General features: G+C 25.1%; 2 protein-coding genes across 14 annotated transcripts in view; both read right to left on the bottom strand.

Moving 5' to 3' along the window:
- Nucleotides 1–8228, bottom strand: part of LOC126904131 (proton-coupled folate transporter-like) — a 44365-nt gene extending 36137 nt beyond the window's left edge. For 3 of the 12 annotated variants that reach the window (XM_050682880.1, XM_050682881.1, XM_050682879.1), the window contains exons 1-5: nt 7871–8226; nt 2575–3123; nt 1742–1843; nt 1040–1177; nt 871–961 (exon numbers count right to left, since the gene is read on the bottom strand). In XM_050682880.1, the coding sequence (XP_050538837.1) occupies nt 871–961; nt 1040–1177; nt 1742–1843; nt 2575–3123; nt 7871–8132 (1142 nt within the window). In that variant the 5' untranslated portion in view covers nt 8133–8226. Of the gene's footprint in view, nt 1–870; nt 962–1039; nt 1178–1741; nt 1844–2574; nt 3124–7870 lie in introns of all 12 variants that reach the window. The other 9 variants (XM_050682873.1, XM_050682883.1, XM_050682875.1 and 6 more) reach the window with 8 other exon arrangements.
- LOC126904138 (translation initiation factor eIF-2B subunit alpha) overlaps nt 1–18846 on the bottom strand; it is a 50800-nt gene extending 31954 nt beyond the window's left edge. The window contains exons 1-8 of one of the 2 annotated variants that reach the window (XM_050682892.1): nt 18686–18846; nt 16765–16866; nt 15527–15666; nt 15047–15163; nt 14394–14506; nt 12646–12790; nt 11167–11292; nt 8548–8817 (exon numbers count right to left, since the gene is read on the bottom strand). In XM_050682892.1, coding sequence (XP_050538849.1) covers nt 8674–8817; nt 11167–11292; nt 12646–12790; nt 14394–14506; nt 15047–15163; nt 15527–15666; nt 16765–16866; nt 18686–18698 — 900 coding nt within the window. In that variant the 5' untranslated portion in view covers nt 18699–18846 and the 3' untranslated portion in view covers nt 8548–8673. Of the gene's footprint in view, nt 1–8547; nt 8818–11166; nt 11293–12645; nt 12791–14393; nt 14507–15046; nt 15164–15526; nt 15667–16764; nt 16867–18685 lie in introns of those variants that run through there. The other variant, XM_050682893.1, reaches the window with a different exon arrangement.
- Between the last annotated feature and the right edge of the window lie 34 nt (nt 18847–18880).

Here is an 18880-nt window from a genome sequence, read left to right as displayed (position 1 = left end):
CAAAAAAAAACGCTTCGATGCAAATCTTTAGATAGTGTTTAATTTTAAAAAATTGGTAGATTATTCCAAAAGCTACATGATCTGATATTTTCTCATTAATATCCTGAATTAAAAAGGGATTATTAAAAAATATTATTTCTCATAAAAAAATTATGTTGAACCATACACTTTTCAATAAGTCATAGCATTATAAAGTTAAAAATGTAAAAAATAAAATAGAGAAATTTCACACAAAAATAGCATTCGGTAGCCATTTTCACCATGAAGATAAGATAAAGTCCGAAATTTTTTTTTTCATGATAAAGCATATTACATTAGCTTTAATTTAAGATATATATAAAAGTGTCAGACCTTCCGGAACATTTTCAAAAGTTAAGTTGAAAAAGTCAATTTTTTGTGAAAAAGTTGTCATTTTAAATCTCCCCCTGTAGTCAGGTTTAGTGTCAGATTTACAAAAAAAATATACTAAATAATAGGTAAAGACATCAAGCATCTATAAAAAAAAAATTATATTAATATATTCATTTTTGAAAAAGTTACGGCAGTTTTTAGTAAAAAAATTGAAAAAATTTCGAAAATTAGCGATTTTTAAATTTGTAATTTTTTTGGAGGTTTCCCCCATTTACGGGGAACGAGGGAAATTTTTTCAATTTTTGAGGGTAATATCTTTGACTAGATACGATTTGTGATCTTTTGACGTATCATTGAAAGAAATCGATTGGGTGAGAGCTGAGAAAAAGTGGTAAGAGACACAAAAAAAAAAAACACATCTTAGTAAAACCAATACCTTCTCAGCTTCGTATCGAAGCTAATAGTAATTTTAACATTCTATAATGTAAAATTTTTTTTATAAAAAAAAACAAATATTACTTCATACCAAACTCTTCTCTTTTAACCATTTTTGAAGTAAGTGATGTAGTAATAGTAAGAGCTGTACCATGAAACATATCGATAATTGGAACTAAACAGAGAAAACGTTTTAATTATGTACAATATGTACACAATAAATTTTAACAAATTTGCATATAATAGTACTTACTTATATACATTTGCCAAGGTTCATTAGCAAAACAATAACTCATTGCTGCAATAATATCAAATAAACAAGCTATTACACCAATAATTGCGTCATTTATCTTAAATCGGTGGCTTAAAACGGAGACCGAAAAAAGGGTTCCTAGAAAGTAAAATCTTATCACAAAATAATATTAGTGGTTTCAAATAAAAAAAATAGTTTGTTTAAAACTTACAATTTTTTATTGAAGATACTCAAATAAGCTCTAGTTTTACTACAAAAGAAGGATGATGTCAAAACTATACCAATTATATAAATATTATAAATTTCTATAGAAAATTTGAAATTGAATTTTGCAGTGACGTACACAGGATATTTTAATGGAGGGGGCTAAAAATTGATTTGGCTAATCGCCTGAGTTTATAAATATTAAAGTCATACACTGTTTATAAACATTACTAAAAATAGTAATTATATAACACGGATATGAGTGGGACATTAGCCTTATTAGTCGGCCTTTGTGTTCGCCACTGTATTAACACGAGGTTTTTTTCTACAGTTTAAGAGCTGCATTAATTAAGTACATTTATGTCATTTACAAATCATTATTCTTAATTACTAAATTTTCAATTTATTACGCCCAAATTCTACTTAAAGATTAAGTTTACATCATTTAAAACACCTTTCCTTTGTAAAATATATACTTCGTACATAAATAAAGTTTACCAAAGAAAATCATCGTCATTTTGAAAGCAGCAAAATAACTGTAATTAATTTCTTTCCAATTGAATTTGTACCTGACAAATAAATACATTACAGAATACTCAGCTGAAAAAATCAAACCACATTACTTAAAATTTCTAATGACATAACAAACCTAATTTATAAATCAAAAAGATAGCCAAAGTGCGTTTTATCCTATGTGCAATATATATTGTATACCACTGGTGGCATTGAGAGGCTGGGAACTAATATTATTTTGTGGTTTCAACATATTTTTAGTTAACATATTGACAAAATACAATCTTAAAATAAAAACTTTAATTTTATTTTTAATGTTAATAATATTATTCTTTAAATATTATATTAACCAAGTACAAAAATTTTCTAAAGTTAAATCCTTCCCAACGGACAATTGATCCAGTAGTAGATCATTATTTCTAAGATTATTCAATAGTTTGTCCAAAAATTTTACTGAGAATTTTTGTAGTACTTTCAATAGTTTTTTTTGTTCGAACTTAGACGCCCCTAAAAGTAAAACCTACTCGTCCCCAAATATTTTTACAAACTTCACGTGATAGAGTGTACATCTATAGTCGAATTTCAAAAATAAGAGATTTAATCTTTTTGTTTTAATAAAATTATAATCGTACTGAACAAGCATTATGTTTGTGAAATATAAATGCAAAAATGATGATATTTTTTAGTGCTTACATTAATAGTTTGAACCATAATTTTAAATGAGGTTTTACTCTACGACCCTATAAAAAATGTTGCCTTTTTAAAATTATTTAATGCTTTCAATTAACGTAAAAATTAATAAATGTAATATATATCACCTGCTATTCTTCCACTTAAAACTGATTGACATGCTAATAAAACTATCAAAGTTAATGCATAGTTCTTCACTTCACCCTTAAATAAAGACAAAAAACCTTGAAGGATATGATTCGGTCTTAACCATTTTTGACTTTCATCGTAAGGTACAGATGTGTCCTTAATGAAATAAAAAATAAGAAATACAGCTATGAAATTCAATGAGATCGGTACAGCAAAAGCTCCATAGAATCCTAGTTTTATGTTTAATATTCCTGACAATCCCGTACCGATTAATGAACTAATGTAATATGTGGCATTTATCACTCCAAATCGTAAAGTTCTTTCTTCCAATGACGTATTGTCGGATATGTATGAAATAACACCAACCCAAAACATGCTCCTTGCACCAAACATTCCAGGAACTATGCCTTCAAAAACAGCCGCAACTTGAGGAGGCCATGACCAAAAATAAGCGTTTACTATACACAGTGCATCAGTAAGAATTTGACCAACAATTGGTAAAATCATTAATGGTCTTCTTCGATTACCATGACTGTCACTCCATGGCCCTAAGAATTTATTAAATAAATTATAATTATAATATACAAAACAATGTTTGTAATCAAAATATGAAAACATTTTTTTATTAATCAATATATTATTTTTAAATTATCAAACAATTTTAACCGTCACTTTTTAATAATTATGAACTTAAGAAAATTAAACTATGATAAAAAATAAATTCTGAATATTTTGTACAATAGACTTAAGACTTTATTTGGGCATTACATAATTATAAACATTCATGAAAATGCTTAAATAAATTTTACATCAAATGTGTTTTATTCTTCATTCTTCGCGGAAATAAATCAAATAATAAGTAATACAAATCACAGTATTAAATAATTTTGATTAATGAAAGCGTATTTTTATATGAATAAAATATAATATTTTAAAAAATAGACATAATTTTAGAAAACTTAAGAAAAATTTAAAAAATTATGTTTTGAATAGATTTTTTTATATCTAAGTATATGATATTTTAAAAATCTCAATTATTTTAATTTATTTCGACTGATCTGGTTGAGAATTTCATTTTTATATTGCTTTCTCAGGAATACTAAAACGATCTCTAGTCGATAGATAAAACTTCAGTAACAAACCCGGATTGTTTAGACGATCTTGGTAGCTCAAGCAACAAAGAAAATTGCCTTAAAGGAAAATTTAACTCATTATTGCCAACATTTATTTTTTCAATACCTATACATATCTATTAGAATATATATAAAAAAATAAGTTAAAAAGATGTCGGATGTTGCTATGTGGCAATGGTAGGTATTAATAAGTCATTTGTTGTAAATATTTGGGCCAACTTAATAAAACTATATTATATTAGAGCTATTTATAAAAATTAATGTTAATTCTAAATATAATTTACATAGGAACTTTATTTCAATTTCGTTTGGTATATGTTATGATATTGAGTCCAGAAAAAAAAATATCCGAATATTAAAATATTTCAGGAAAAATTACGGGCAAGTACGTCTGAACTAAAATAGCTAAATGTACTAAAAAATTTTATATAATTATATATTAACTGAATATCTAAATATCTTATAAATTAAAATTATTTGAATTAATAATTAATTACTTTTATTTAAATAATTATTCAATGAATACTTTTAGCTATTTTTCTACTACACTGATCACGACACTAAAATTTTGCTAACCATATATTATCCATAGCAACTTCTTGTCGAATTTCATCGACTAATACCCAAGATGTAACGTTATTTTGGCCAGTTAACATAGAAAATAAGAACCATATTTAAAAAAACAATACCATTTGATATTTTTGTAATTCATAATGTAGTACATACATGTGCCTTGTACATTATTTTAGCTTCGATGCGAAGCTGAGAAGGTATTGGTTTTACTAAGATGTGTTTTTTTTTTTTTTGTGTCTGTTACCACTTTTTCTCAGCTCTCACCGAACCGATTTCTTTCAATGATACGTCAAAAGATCACAAATCGTATCTAGTCGAAGACATTACCCTTAAAAATTGAAAAAAATTCCCTCGTTCCCCGTAAATGGGGGAAACCTCCAAAAAAATTACAAATTTAAAAATCGCTAATTTTCGATATTTTTTCAATTTTTTTTACTTAAAAGTGCCATAACTTTTTCAAAAATGAACATATCAATATAATTCTTTTTTATATAGATGCATAATATCATTACCTTTCATTTGGTATATTTTTTTCATAAATTTAACCCTTAACCTGCCCACAAGGGGGGATTTAAAATGACAACTTTTTCACAAAAAATTAATTTTTTTAACTTAAATTTTGAAAATGTTCCGGAAGGTCTGACACTTTTATATATATCTTAAATTAAAGCTAATGTAATATACTTTATCATGAAAAAAAAAAATTTCGGACTTTATCTTATCTTCATGGTGAAAATGGCTACCGAATGCTATTTTTGTGTGAAAATTTTCGATTTTGTATTTTCCATTTTTAACTTTATTATGCTATAACTTTTTGAAAAATGAATAAATCATTACAATTTCTTTATGAGAAGTAGTATTTATATAGATCTTTCATTCGACATACTGTTTTTTTAAATCGAACCATTTCCCTAAATAAAGGGGGGATTCATAACATAAAAATGCATATAGAAAGTAGAACTTTTTCAACGTAACTTTTGAAAGTGTTCCGGAAGGTCTGACACTTTTATATATATCTTAAATTAAAGCTAATGTAATATACTTTATAATGGTAAAAAAAAATTTCGGACTTTATTTTATCTTCATGGTGAAAACAGACATTAAACTTAATAAAAAAAATACGATTTTTGTAAAAAAATTCTTTTTTATATTTTTAACTTTATAATGCTATAACTTTTTGAAAGATGTATGGATCAATATAATTCTTTTAATTGTAGATGCATGATGTTTTTACCTATCATTTGGTATATTTTTTTTATAAATCTGACTTTTTACCTGCCTACGGGGGTCGGATTCAAAATGACAACTTTTTCACAAAAAATTTACTTTTTCAACTTAAATTTTGAAAGTGTTCCGGAAAGTCTGACACTTTTTTATATATATTAAATTAAAGCTAATGTAATCTACTTTATTATGTAAAAAAAAAATTTCGGACTTTATTTTGTCTTCACGATGAAAATGGCTACCAAATGCTATTATTGTGTGAAAATTCTCAATTTTATTTTTTACATTTTTAACTTTATAATGCTATAACTTATTGAAAAGTGTATTGATCAATATAATTTTTTTATGGGAAATTCTATTTTTTAATAATCCCTTTTTCATTCGACATACTTTATCTTAATCAGGATATTAATAAGGAACTAGCAGTTTATGAAGCTTTTGGAATAATCCATCTATACCACGTCACCACTGTGCCGCGACCCCCCTGTGCTGGGTTTTTTTCTTTTACTTTATTAAACAAATTAAACTCTATTTTTATTATTATTAAAAAATTTATAATAAATACGTATACACAACACATTTAACTGATGATTGTTTTTTTTTTAACGGTTATATTTACCTTTTTATAAATATTGTTTCGGTCATTTTTTCCTGGAGTATTTTAAACAATTTTTCCCAGAACGATTTGTCTGGTTACCATAGATATTAATGAGGCCACTATGTAAGACGAGATGGAGTGTAGGACTTATTATTTATTTGGATGTTGAGAAGCACAGATAGGTATTACTAAAAGGCCAAATTGAATCATAGAATTTTCAGTACGCAAATGTAGACTTCACTACCAGCAAATGACACCCTGAGTTTGGGAGATAAAAAATAAATTTGTAAAAGTAAGAAAAGTCATCATGAGCTCTTGGGTTAGCTTAAAGCGAGCATTTTAATCATAAATCTCGATGGGTCTATTAGTCTAAATTCAACTCATTTTAATGATGAAATGAAAAATTTCAGAAAGTCAAAAATCAACCCGGGCGTAATCCTGTTCTTCTATAAATATACAAGATTATCCAATTATTATAACCTACTAAATTACTCCTAAAATTAATATAATATTTAAACATTTTTCTTTTTAATTTATTAGTTACAGGTATATCATGAGTCATCAGCTATTAATAAATGTTTAGTATCATCCTCATAAAGATGTAAACTTCCTTTTTTTTTTACGACAAGATACATCTTTAACTAACTTATAAAACAGGAAATGATCTGATTGAGAAAATGGCGTCTCGATAACAATTTTTGGACCGGTACTTTTGAAGTTATTAATATTTTTACAAGTGGACGAGAGTGCGGTTAATGATTGAAATATTTAATGATATAAATAGTCATCCCACACCTCACCCCAGTCTAAACTTTAAAACCGTTATAACTTCTAAATAACTGGTTCAAAATCTATTATTGACTCGTCGTTTAATTAATTTAGATCAGTGTAAAATATACACTACGTCTAAATTAATTAAATGTACTAGTCATGTAAAAATGGTACTGATTTATTAATTATTTATTTCAAATATTTTAATAATTATAAAAACAGAAACTAAATAATACTGTTTAAGTAACAATTAAGACAAATAATCAAATTATCCACATTTAAATGTCGATAAAAGACACAATTAGTTTTTTCACTCGAATATTTATTACATATATTTATAAAGATGTGTCTATTAAAACTTTTCTATTAAGTAACGTAATATGTTTACTAAACATTGTTTAGTCTCAAGATTTAATTTCAAAGTATTTCCTTGGAAATACCCCTTTTAAAAAGCACTAATTGTAACATTTATTTGAAAGGCCCAAATTTTAACATGACTTACTCGAACATTCGCCCACCTTAAAAATATTAAAGCAGCTCTCCTTCCTGTTTTAGATTAATTTTAATAGATTAGAAAAAAATAATTGGTCTCCACTTATAGATAATAAATCTATAAAAAAAAACAAGATATAATTGAATGTTTTTTTATTGAATTATTATAATTAATAAATATCAGTACTTTAACAGTTAAAATTTATACCAATATTTCCTGTTAATCAATGTAATGTAATTTTGGGAGTGAATCTTTATTTCTTAATTTCTCTCAATTATACAAAAATTATAAAAATTAATCAATATATGAATACAATTAATTAATTGAATTCAACTAAAATTAAATAACATTGTATCAATTCTAGCGATTATACTATTCCGCTTATCAGGAGTTATCTAGATGGCAATTACCCTTTCATAATAACTTTATGTTTCGTAAGTACTATTGTATTTTTGTTTGATCTAATATTTTTATAATATTAAAAATCTACTAATAATAATTACCTGCTAATATAATTAAAAATACAGGAATTATATATTGAAGAAATGCCTTCCATGATTGCATTACAGAAACAACGTGTTGAGCATTCGTTTCGCCGTTAATGCACTCACCAAAAGGTTCAACAGGGTTACATGCTTTTCTTATCAATAAATTATGTTGTAAAAATGCTGAAATCGAAAGCGATGTCGAATATAGAAATGTTGTCGTTTCTAAAGAACATATCACGGCATAACTGGATGATTTTGAATATTTATTCCGTAACATGTTGATGTTCGACAAAAAACTTACTGTACCGCTAGGCACATGTTGCTACGCACACGTTCAGTACACAACTGAATTCCGTCTGGTGTAGTAATATGTTTTCGTAATGACGTAACAGTGAATGTTAATTTTTTTTTTTTTTCATTTAATGATAATCTCATTCTCTACCATCATCAATAGTACAACAAACCCGAAAACAATATATAAGCCTATACTTTTCTAGTAGCCCAATTTCCCAAGTTTCAATAATTGAAATAACAAAATGTTAATATAAATAATCTACGGAGAATGTTATCACTCTTAATTTATATTATGTAAGATCACGTAAGTTTAATTTATTAACGTTTTTTAATCCAAATAAACTTAACGCATTAATCATCTAGTAAATGAGTAAGGGTAATACTTCACAAAAACATAATTATAGCTAATGATATATATAAATACATATATATATTTTTTTTAATAACGACACAAATTATACAAAGAATATTACAATTTATACAATTTCATCGTACATCCATGAAAAAAATCTTAGATTCTTCTATTAAAGATACAATTTAATTAACTCATCACTTACAGCAGATGGCATTAATATTCCCAAGTCCGTAAATAAGAGAGTAATATACGTTGGATGTGTATAATCGACGATGGGATGAACGTTCGTATTATTTCCGTTATTTGAAGAATACTAAAAAAAAAGTTCAAGGTTAAATTCAACGAGAACTTTGTTTTATAAAACAAATATAGATTACATTTTTTAATAATGAAAAATAACAAGACAATTAGTGAACTTAAAGCAACAACAATTGGCTTATTAACAGAAATAAAGCACATAAATAGTATTAATAATTTATTTCAACAATTAAAAAAAAACAATTTTAAATAACCTCATTATTAAAATAAAATTATTATAAAAACCATTATAAAGGCTAATATTTGTATATATGATATTCAACATTTATTTTATTAAAAAAAATAAAATAATGATTAAAAATTACAAATATATGAATTTATCATTAATTTATTTATAACCTTAAGATCATGCTCTGCGTCCTTTTGACGTAACTTGTACTTACAAATAATAACAAATAGAAAGAATAAACCAAAAACGAATAATATGATATTATTTTTTTTAAATGATGCGTAAATCTGTCTTTATAATAATTAATATTTATACTCTAACATTTTTAATCTTTGTATATAGATGAAAATTAAGTATTTTTATTACAATTTAAACTTTGAAATACGCTTACCATGATAACATTTAAAATAATTATCATAAAATAAATACTCGTCATTACAATTATAATTACAATACATGAAAAATATCGCCATTTATAATATTGGTCCACAAACAATTTTCATCAGACAACTGTATTTTTTAAGCTAGTTTTTCGCACCGATTTCAAATATGCAATTAGATATTGTTCTAACTCATATAGTTTTTAAAATAATTACTTATTGATTTTTACAATGGTTTATAAAAAAATGGTATTATTTAAATTGATATGCGGCTAGAAACTTGTATAATTACTATTTATAAATTTTAATTTATGAAAAAATCTTAAAATATCGTCATAAGTAATTAAATAAAAAAAAATTATAGTAATAATTTTTGTGTAATTTTTGGTGTTTAAAAGGATGTTACGATTTAAACATTCATATCTTAATTCATTTTGTAATTATTTAAAATTAAAAAAAAATAATTTTTAATTATTTTTACTAATTAGTAATTATTTTAAAAACTAAATGTGGTAGAAAAAATCTAATTGCACATTCGAAATCATCGCAAAAATTTGGTTTAGAATAGTATTTTTTTGTCTCTGATGATTGTCAAAACGTTCGAAATCATCGCAAAAATTTGGTTTAGAATGGTATTTTTTTGTCTCTGATGATTGTCAAAACGTTGTTAAAACAATGAAAATCAAAATTTAAAATCTATTTCAATGAAATTTTTTCATTAATTTAATTATATATTTTTTTATTATTTTAACTTGAAAGTTAAATTTAATATAAAATGTTCATGTTTTTCTTTTTTTAATTAGATTATAACTCTGTTCAGACCTAAAATATCTAACACAAATAACATTGACATTACAAATCATCAGATAAATAGAAATTGAGGTCAGGATCATCAAGTTAATGTATAATATATGTTAACATATATAACATACCAATACTAACAATATCACACTATTGTATAAAGAATAAAATGCATTTTTATTCTAGCAGATCAAATGAAGCTTTTACTATTACAATTGAATTTATTTTATTACTTATTTCTGGTTACAATGAGTTATAAACTTTTCTATGTAATTAATAGTAAAATAATAAAAACATTTTTTCGACGTTCTTTCACAAAGTGTACAAAAGAAATGATGAACTGAAGTTTGAAAACTCATAATTTATATGAACTAAATTTTACATTTTGTTAATTTTTGAAGTTTAACAAGGGCGAAATTATTAATATAAACTTGCAGATTTTTTCTAAATATTATATGGGGCTTATTCTACTAAAGATTAAAAGTTAAAGAAAAAAAACTGTTCAGTTCTCTCGCGGTTAATCGTTACTGTATCAAACTTTCGCTTTTCTTAATTAAATTTCCACAAAATATAATTGAAAAAAAATTGAATTAATAATTTATTTACAACCATTTCAATTAAATTAAGGAGAAAGTAAGAGATTAGACTATGGCTGGCGATATTTTCAATATAACAATATCGATTTAGATAGATTCCATCTATTAATATTTTAGAATTAATAGTTATAATTATTGATAAATCTATAATAATCAAACGAACGGTAATGATTAAATATTATTAATGTAATAACTATCCAATAAAAGTTAATTATATCAAATACAGAAATTACCAATATATTGAATAAAAACGGGATTGGTGTTAATACCAAATATAGGTATGTGAATTTAAAATACCAACAGCCCTAGATTAGACTTACAAAATAAATAATGAAACAGTCAAGAACCCAACGATTTCCTTCTATAGCACCCTCGATCATACAATAAATGATACTTACCATAAAATTATCAGGCAAATCTCGCTGATTTAGAGGATATATTCTCGAGAATTTGTAACTTTCTGTGAGCACATAAAATGGCTTTTTGAACTCTTTCGCGCAGATAGCCATTGTAGAACTTCCAATCTAAAAAAAAAAAAAATAATTCTCCAATAAATCATAATGTATACAAAAAATATTTCAATTTACTTTTACTCATTATTTGTTTTTTTATTTATTCTTTTTAATGGATAACATAAACAAAATTAATCAATTTTGATGGTCAAATACGTTGCTTATCAAGTTAGTTATTTAATCATTTTAAGATTGGTCTAATTAAAACTTTAATAATCCAAAGTCTACTTGAGCTCCTTTTTATTTATTTACAGTAAATTGCAGGTGAAAATGGAGGTTAAATTTAAGGCAAATCAATCTATAATTTACTTTAATTGTAGAAAAAAATGTTGTTTTTCTAGAATACAATTTTGGTAAACTACTTTAAACATGGTCAATAATAAATAATATATGTAGATTTGATGAATGACTGTGAAGGTTCTTTTACAGAGACGAGATTATAAGAGAGAAATAATACAATTGAAATTAAAATCTAAATTGTCATTTTTATATGGTGAAGTCAGCGGCCTATTTAAATGCAGGCAATATAAGCAACTGCCTACAGCGGCATATTTTAAGGCGCGTCAAATATTAATGGCAACAAATTTATAAAAAGCGAATTATTTTTTTATTGTTTTTAAGACATATTAACGTCCTAATAATTATCATAATTGTTATCATTTATTTATGATATGTATATTACAAGCAATTATTTTATGATTTATTAAAAAACATAGATTTGCTTGAAAAATATTTTTAAATACTTTTTTTTTTTTTTGAGGAAGAATTAGTAGTGTTATTACGTAATTATACAAAAATGAGCCTCTTCCGTCATAACGTTATGAAAGGCGGCAAATTTTTAATACCTATAGGCGGAAAATATGTGAATACGTCCCTGGGTGAAGTGCAGTTTAATGTAAAAGTGAACATATATATATTACTAATATGAAATATTAGTTATCGGTTTTATATGTAAACACAAATGAAAAACACAAGATAGGGTACCTATCAACTTAGGTAAGTGAAAAAAGAGAGATTAATTTTTGTATAATTATACAAAAAAATTTGAGTGGAATAAAAATGTTTAAAAGCGCTTATGTTACATACTTAAATAAAGCTGTTAAGTAAAAAAAAAAAACAAAGTTTAAATGTCTAGAAATTTATTTTCCTTACTTGGGCCCCAATTTATTGAAGATATCTAATTATATTATGACATTACCAATTGACTACATAATCTTATGTTAGATTTAAAATACAATTATTATAATTTAGAAAAGTAAAGAAATACATTTCAACTATTAAATTAGTAAAACTAACTTTTTCATTGAAACGCTACACTATTAATCCTATTAGACAAATATACAAATAAGAGGAGAAGATTAATACTTTATTAATAATGCCACCGCTCTCAACGACACATTCAGCTCCTACCATCACCATATCAATTTTTTCCATTATGTAGCCAACTGCAGAGTCTAAAATTATTGTACAAGGAATTTTTAGTTCGTTCAAACATTTGTACATTTCTTTCCTAAAATTCATACAAATATAAATTATATATACATTATATAATACATTTCTGCGTGGATACCATAATGAGATTTTTATGATAAAAAAAACTAGAGTACATATTTGAGCAAAAAGATTTAATAATTATTTGAGGATAAGAAAATAAATCTTATTTTTAGTCTTCTTCTTTTTCTTCACTTTATCCCAACTACTTGGGGTCAGCCACCCTAATCCATATCTTCAACTTGACACAATCTCTCACATCATCTACGCACACATTAGCCGTCCTCATATAGCATTTGATAACATCCCCCCATTTCTTTTTTGGTTTATATCTACCTCTTCTTCCTTCAACATTAGTTTTCATAACTGTTCTTACAGCTTCAGATTCCTCTCTTCTCATAACATGACCAGACCATCCAAGTCTATTTTTTCTCATCTAATCCATAATTGATGCTACTCCTATACTTTTTCTTACATGTCCGTTCCTTATCCTATCTTCTCTAATCACTCCACTCATCCATCTAAGCATCATCATCTCTGCTACATTCATTCTCTGTTCTATTCTATTATTAACTACCCAACACTTTGAACCATACATCATAGCTGGTCACACTACAGTCTTATAAAACTTACCTTTCAGCCACATTGGAATTCTCTTATGACATAACATACCAGATGCTTCTCTCCACTTCATCCACTCGCACTTAATCCTGTGTCCTACATCCTCGTCAATATCACTGTTTATTGCACAACTTATCCTAAATACTTAAAACTTTCCACCTTTTTTATCACATTATCGCTCATTGTCACTGATCTTCTCATCTCACCTATCTCGTGTTCTCCTGTATCAAACTTTATTTTTATTATGAAAGTTATACAAATTTATCATAACAAAATACATATTTTAATGAATTAAATAATATAACATAAATGTTTGATTAATTAAAACTATTTAGAATTCTAACCAAAATTTTCTTTATAATAAGATTGTAGGTTAATTTACTTAACTTAATATTTTTATTTTAGTTATTTTGATATGTTTAGATTATAAAATGATTAAACACAAATCAGTATAATTATAATTTAAAAGTAACTAACTAATAAAATACTTAATTAACTATATTTAGGTCCATATCACTGTTTATTGCACAACTTATCCTAAATACTTAAAACTAGCCACTTTTCTTATCTCTCCTAAACTCATTCTCTATTCTATTCTTTTTATGTATTTTTTGACCTCCAGTTTAGTAATAATAAAGTAGAATTTATGAACTTTCTGCTAGATTTCAGTTTTACTAAAATTTTATTATGATATTATTATATATGAATGCTAATGTTTCAATATTTTTTTTATTTTAAGATTTGATTAAATTCTATTGAATTGAAATTTTAATTTTATTGTAATACAATTTTTTTAAAGTCCTACACCACAAGTTGTTGGAGATGAAAATATAAACCAAACTTCATCATCAACTCCTGAAAATGAAGCAGTTAATGATGCTACTGCACGCGCAGAAGTTCCTTTGATAGCTGGTGCTCCTACTACCTCATTGCAAATAAGGTTAGCAAATGGATCAAGATTATAATTGTATATTATATAAATAAATTAGAAATTATATTACCCGCTATTATCTATAGTTGATTCAGTCACATAAACATGAAATCTTTTTTGAGCATTTGATGCAAGTTGCATTGCTTCAAGAACTACTCTTGATTTTGAATGTGTTAAAATATTCTGTTAAAATTATAAAATTTAATGCACATATAAATAATGATAATATTTATTTAATTCTTCACTTTATATATTTTATTATTATTATTTTTATAATATACTATTCAGATATGTTCATTTTAATTATTGTGAAAAAATAAAAAAATAATTGTTTAAATTATTTTTTACGTACTTTATTATTTGTTTATAATGCATAAGTGAAATAACATACATACACACACGATCATTTAAAACTTTTTAAAAATATTGTATATTTGAATTACATATTTCCATCATTATTCATAGACAAAAAAAATAATGTAACATTTTTTTGATAAAATAGATCCAAAAAATATGTTTAAAAATGATTAATATCAGTTTTTCCTTACATTATTTACAACAATACAATACATAATTGTAATTTAATGTTATGTAATGATCAACAACTTTTATTAGTTAGTGAAAATAATAAGATACCTTAAAAAAGTTTTTGTGTGATAGATAGTATAATATTCTAAAGAATGAAAATGTTTGCTTTTAAAGTTAAGAATTAACAATACTTACAGCACCATCAACAATAAATGGTAATGTGATTTTAGCTACTTTATTTCTAGCTTCAGTAAGTTTTTTTAGAAAAACTTTCCCTCTATCTAACATTACTTTTTTGCATTCAGCAAAACTCTAAAAAATAATTTTTAAATCAAGAATTTAAATAAGAAAAGTTATTAATAGTACTAAGCAAAATGAATTTATTTTCATTTATTTAAATAATACAAATAGTTATTAGTAATGTTACAAAACCTGATTTTAGAGATTGAACCAAACTTAAAATAAATTTTTAATTTTATAATCAACCTGAACAATAATTTTGATCACTTTCAAACAAAACATTTTTTAATGTCATTCTTCAACAAATAGAGTGTTCTATTTAATTTGACTAATTCAGTTTTCCAAACTGATTTACAAGGAAAAAGTTTGATTTGGTAATTAAACAGTTCTAACCTCATAAATAGTTATAAAAATACAAAATTTTAAAGTACTTACAATATTATCTAGTTTAGCAAAAGTTATAAAACGCATAAATAAAGCACATCCTGAAGAAACACCTGTACTCCGGCTACTTCCTTTTGATATTATTTCAACTGCAGATTGTAAATTAAAATCCAATTCTTGAACAGTTTCAGCTAAAAAATATTAAAAATTTTACAAAATTTAATTCATTATGTAATTGATTGCTTAAAAAATCTTAATTTTATCAAAACAGGAGAGCAAAAAACAAATTTTTGTGCTATTGACACTGCATTATATTTGTTCTCGCCAACCACACAGTTTGAAGTATACTAATTGGTGCCATATGTACAGTGCTTGGCAGCACTTCCACTCCCCTCGGTTAGCACTCTTATCAGCAGCCAATGTCAGCAAGCTGGGTTGTAATATTTTAAAGGCACAATATTTTTTTCAAGGTTAAAATAAATATCCTTTTAGTTTTTGTCTATTAAGTTTTTTTGGTTGTTACAATTATTTGTAAGTTAAATTTTTAAACGAGAGTTTCATTTATAAGACTTATGTTGAAGATAGTAGATACAATCTAATCTTCGATTTGTTAAAAAGAAGTATATTACAGTCTTATTCTGAATAATTGAATTAAAGTACTTAGTTTTTTTTAGATGCAAGTTTTTTCTGATAGTATATAATGTTGTTTATTGGATATTCCATATTCTAATTTTCTGCTTTTTATGTATTTTATTGTTATAATGATGTGATGTCTGTAAGTCTTGGTTATTGTAGTCATACTCTCATGGAGTTAAAATTGTTTATTGTAATTTAGGTCTATTATTGTATAATTATGAAACCCAGAGAGAATTGAACCAGCTACCTGAAGAGTCTTAGGTTACATAGTCAATAAGATTAATAATTATTATTGTAATAATAATAATATATAATTTCATTATAATAATAAAAATCAGGTACCAAGTTCCCACTAATAAATCAAATTAGTACTACTGTCTGTAATAATGAAATTATACAGCAAACACAGTTTGTTCTATATAATACATTAATCAACAAGAAATGATTGCCAAATTATACAACTTTAGAACGTCTAGTGCTCAGATTATTACTATATTGTGTTAAATAATACTAATCATCATCTACTTAGCCTCTATTCCAAATATTTGGGGTCAGATTTACCAACACTGACATAAAATAAGTTATAAAATAAAAGCAAAAATCAGCTAATTAAAATTTTTTTAATCATATTTGTTAAAAAGATGATTACTTACACTTATCAAGTTCCAAGAGTTTCATAAGGGTAATTATTGCTGCTATACTGGCAGTAACATCTGGCTTTTTTTCCATAATATTTGTGAAATAGTTAAGTACCTCTAAAAAAGAATTTAAAAAAAGATACAAAATCTAAAAAAACCCAGCACAGGGGGGTCGCGGCACAGTGATGCCGTGGTATAGTTCAAGTATAATGATATCTGACAGTGATTAAAATCACTATCAAAAAAATATCTTCGATGCAAATCTTTAGATTGTATTTAATTTTAAAAAAATTGGTGTATTATTCCAAAAGCTACATGATCTGCTAGTTCCTTATTAATATCTTGATTAAGATAAAGTATGTCAAATGAAAAAAGGATTATTAAAAAATATTATTTCTCATAAAAAAATTGTGTTGATCCATACACTTTTCAATAAGTTATAGCATTATAAAGTAAAAAATTTAAAATACAAAATCGAAAATTTACACACAAAAATAGCATTTGGTAGCCATTTTCACCATGAAGACAAGTCCAGAGGTCAAATTTTTTTTTTTCAAATTAAAGTATATTACATTAACTTTAATTTAAGATATATATAAAAGTGTCAGACCTTCCGGAACACTTTCAAAAGTTAAGTTGAAAAAATTAATTTTTTGTAAAAAAGTTGTCATTTTAAATTCCCCCCTGTGGGCAGGTAAAAAGTCAGATTTATAAAAAAAATATACCAAATGATAGGTAATGACATCACGCATCTATAAAAAAAAGAATTATATTGATGTTCATTTTTGAAAAAGTTACGGCAGTTTTTAGTAAAAAAAATTTCGAAAATTAGCAATTTTTAAATTTGTAATTTTATTGGAGGTTTCCCCCATTTACGGGGAACGAGGGAAATTTTTCAATTTTTAAGGATAATGTCTTCGACTAGATACAATTTGTGATCTTTTGACGTATCGTTGAAAGAAATCCGTTCGGTGAGAGCTGAGAAAAAGTGATAACAGACACAAAAAAAAAAAAAACACATAGTAAAACCAATACCTTCTCAGCTTTGCATCGAAGCTAAAAAATTAATTTACAAATTTCATATTGTAGAATCCTCTATGTAGTGTCATCACTTGATTTTACGAGGCCATTGCAAACCTATTAACTGCAAGATAGAATGGAAACCCTACCTTACATATTTTAAAAGGGTAAAAGGGGAGTACAGATTAATTTCTGTACACAAATAACAACTTGAAATGTAAATATCAAGATGTTTTACTATTGTGTCTGACTCATTAATACTCAACTTCTATTGGACTAATATTAACAATCAATATATCAAATGAACTTAAACTATATTTAGGTTGAAAATTAACCCTAAATTTTTTTTATTAATCTAAATTTCTAAAAAGAGCAATTGTTGAAAATGACCTATTCTAATTTTTTAAAAACATCAGAAATAATCATTCAGTTATATGAATTTAAAATGCACGAATAAACACAAAATTTATATAGATTATACTCTTATTAAACAAATTTTTGAAAATTTAATTAATAGAATAAGTAAAATTAAAGTTAGAATATAGCTATAGATTATGTCAAAAAGTTTTTTTCTGTAATGACAACATTCTAAAAATCCTGATCTATTTTAAAAGATATTATACTAAAGTATATACAAATAAGATTTAAATTTAAAAAAAATGTTTTGTTGGGTTCTTTTCTATTGTATTATATATTTATTATTATAAAATTAATAGAATTTATAAAGTAGAGATTTATGAGGATTTCATAGTATTGACATTTAAATATGACCAACAGATTATTTTTTTTAGTTTAGAATATAATAATAATTTTATAGTAAAATGTATAGCATAAAAAAGTAATATAGTACAGTAACAACAATACCTATCCAAAAGTAATATATCCTATTCATTATTTAAAATTTAAAATAACAAACCTTCTTCCCGCATTTAATGTTGGTTGATTAAATAGGCTTAAACAATTCTTGCACAGTCTAATAATCTGTAGATTTTTTAATTATTACTTTTGAATCCTTACTAAAAATATTTGAAAATATATAAACTTTTCTTAAATATTACCTGATCTATGGTATTATCACTCTGCAACAAAAACAGAAAATTGAACCACAGAA

Source organism: Daktulosphaira vitifoliae, unplaced genomic scaffold, assembly GCF_025091365.1.
Source record: "Daktulosphaira vitifoliae isolate Bord-2020 unplaced genomic scaffold, ASM2509136v1 Scaffold_4, whole genome shotgun sequence".
NCBI lineage: Eukaryota > Metazoa > Arthropoda > Insecta > Hemiptera > Phylloxeridae > Daktulosphaira > Daktulosphaira vitifoliae.
Note: the sequence above shows the minus strand (reverse complement) of the source record. Positions and strands in the feature narration are given on the sequence as shown.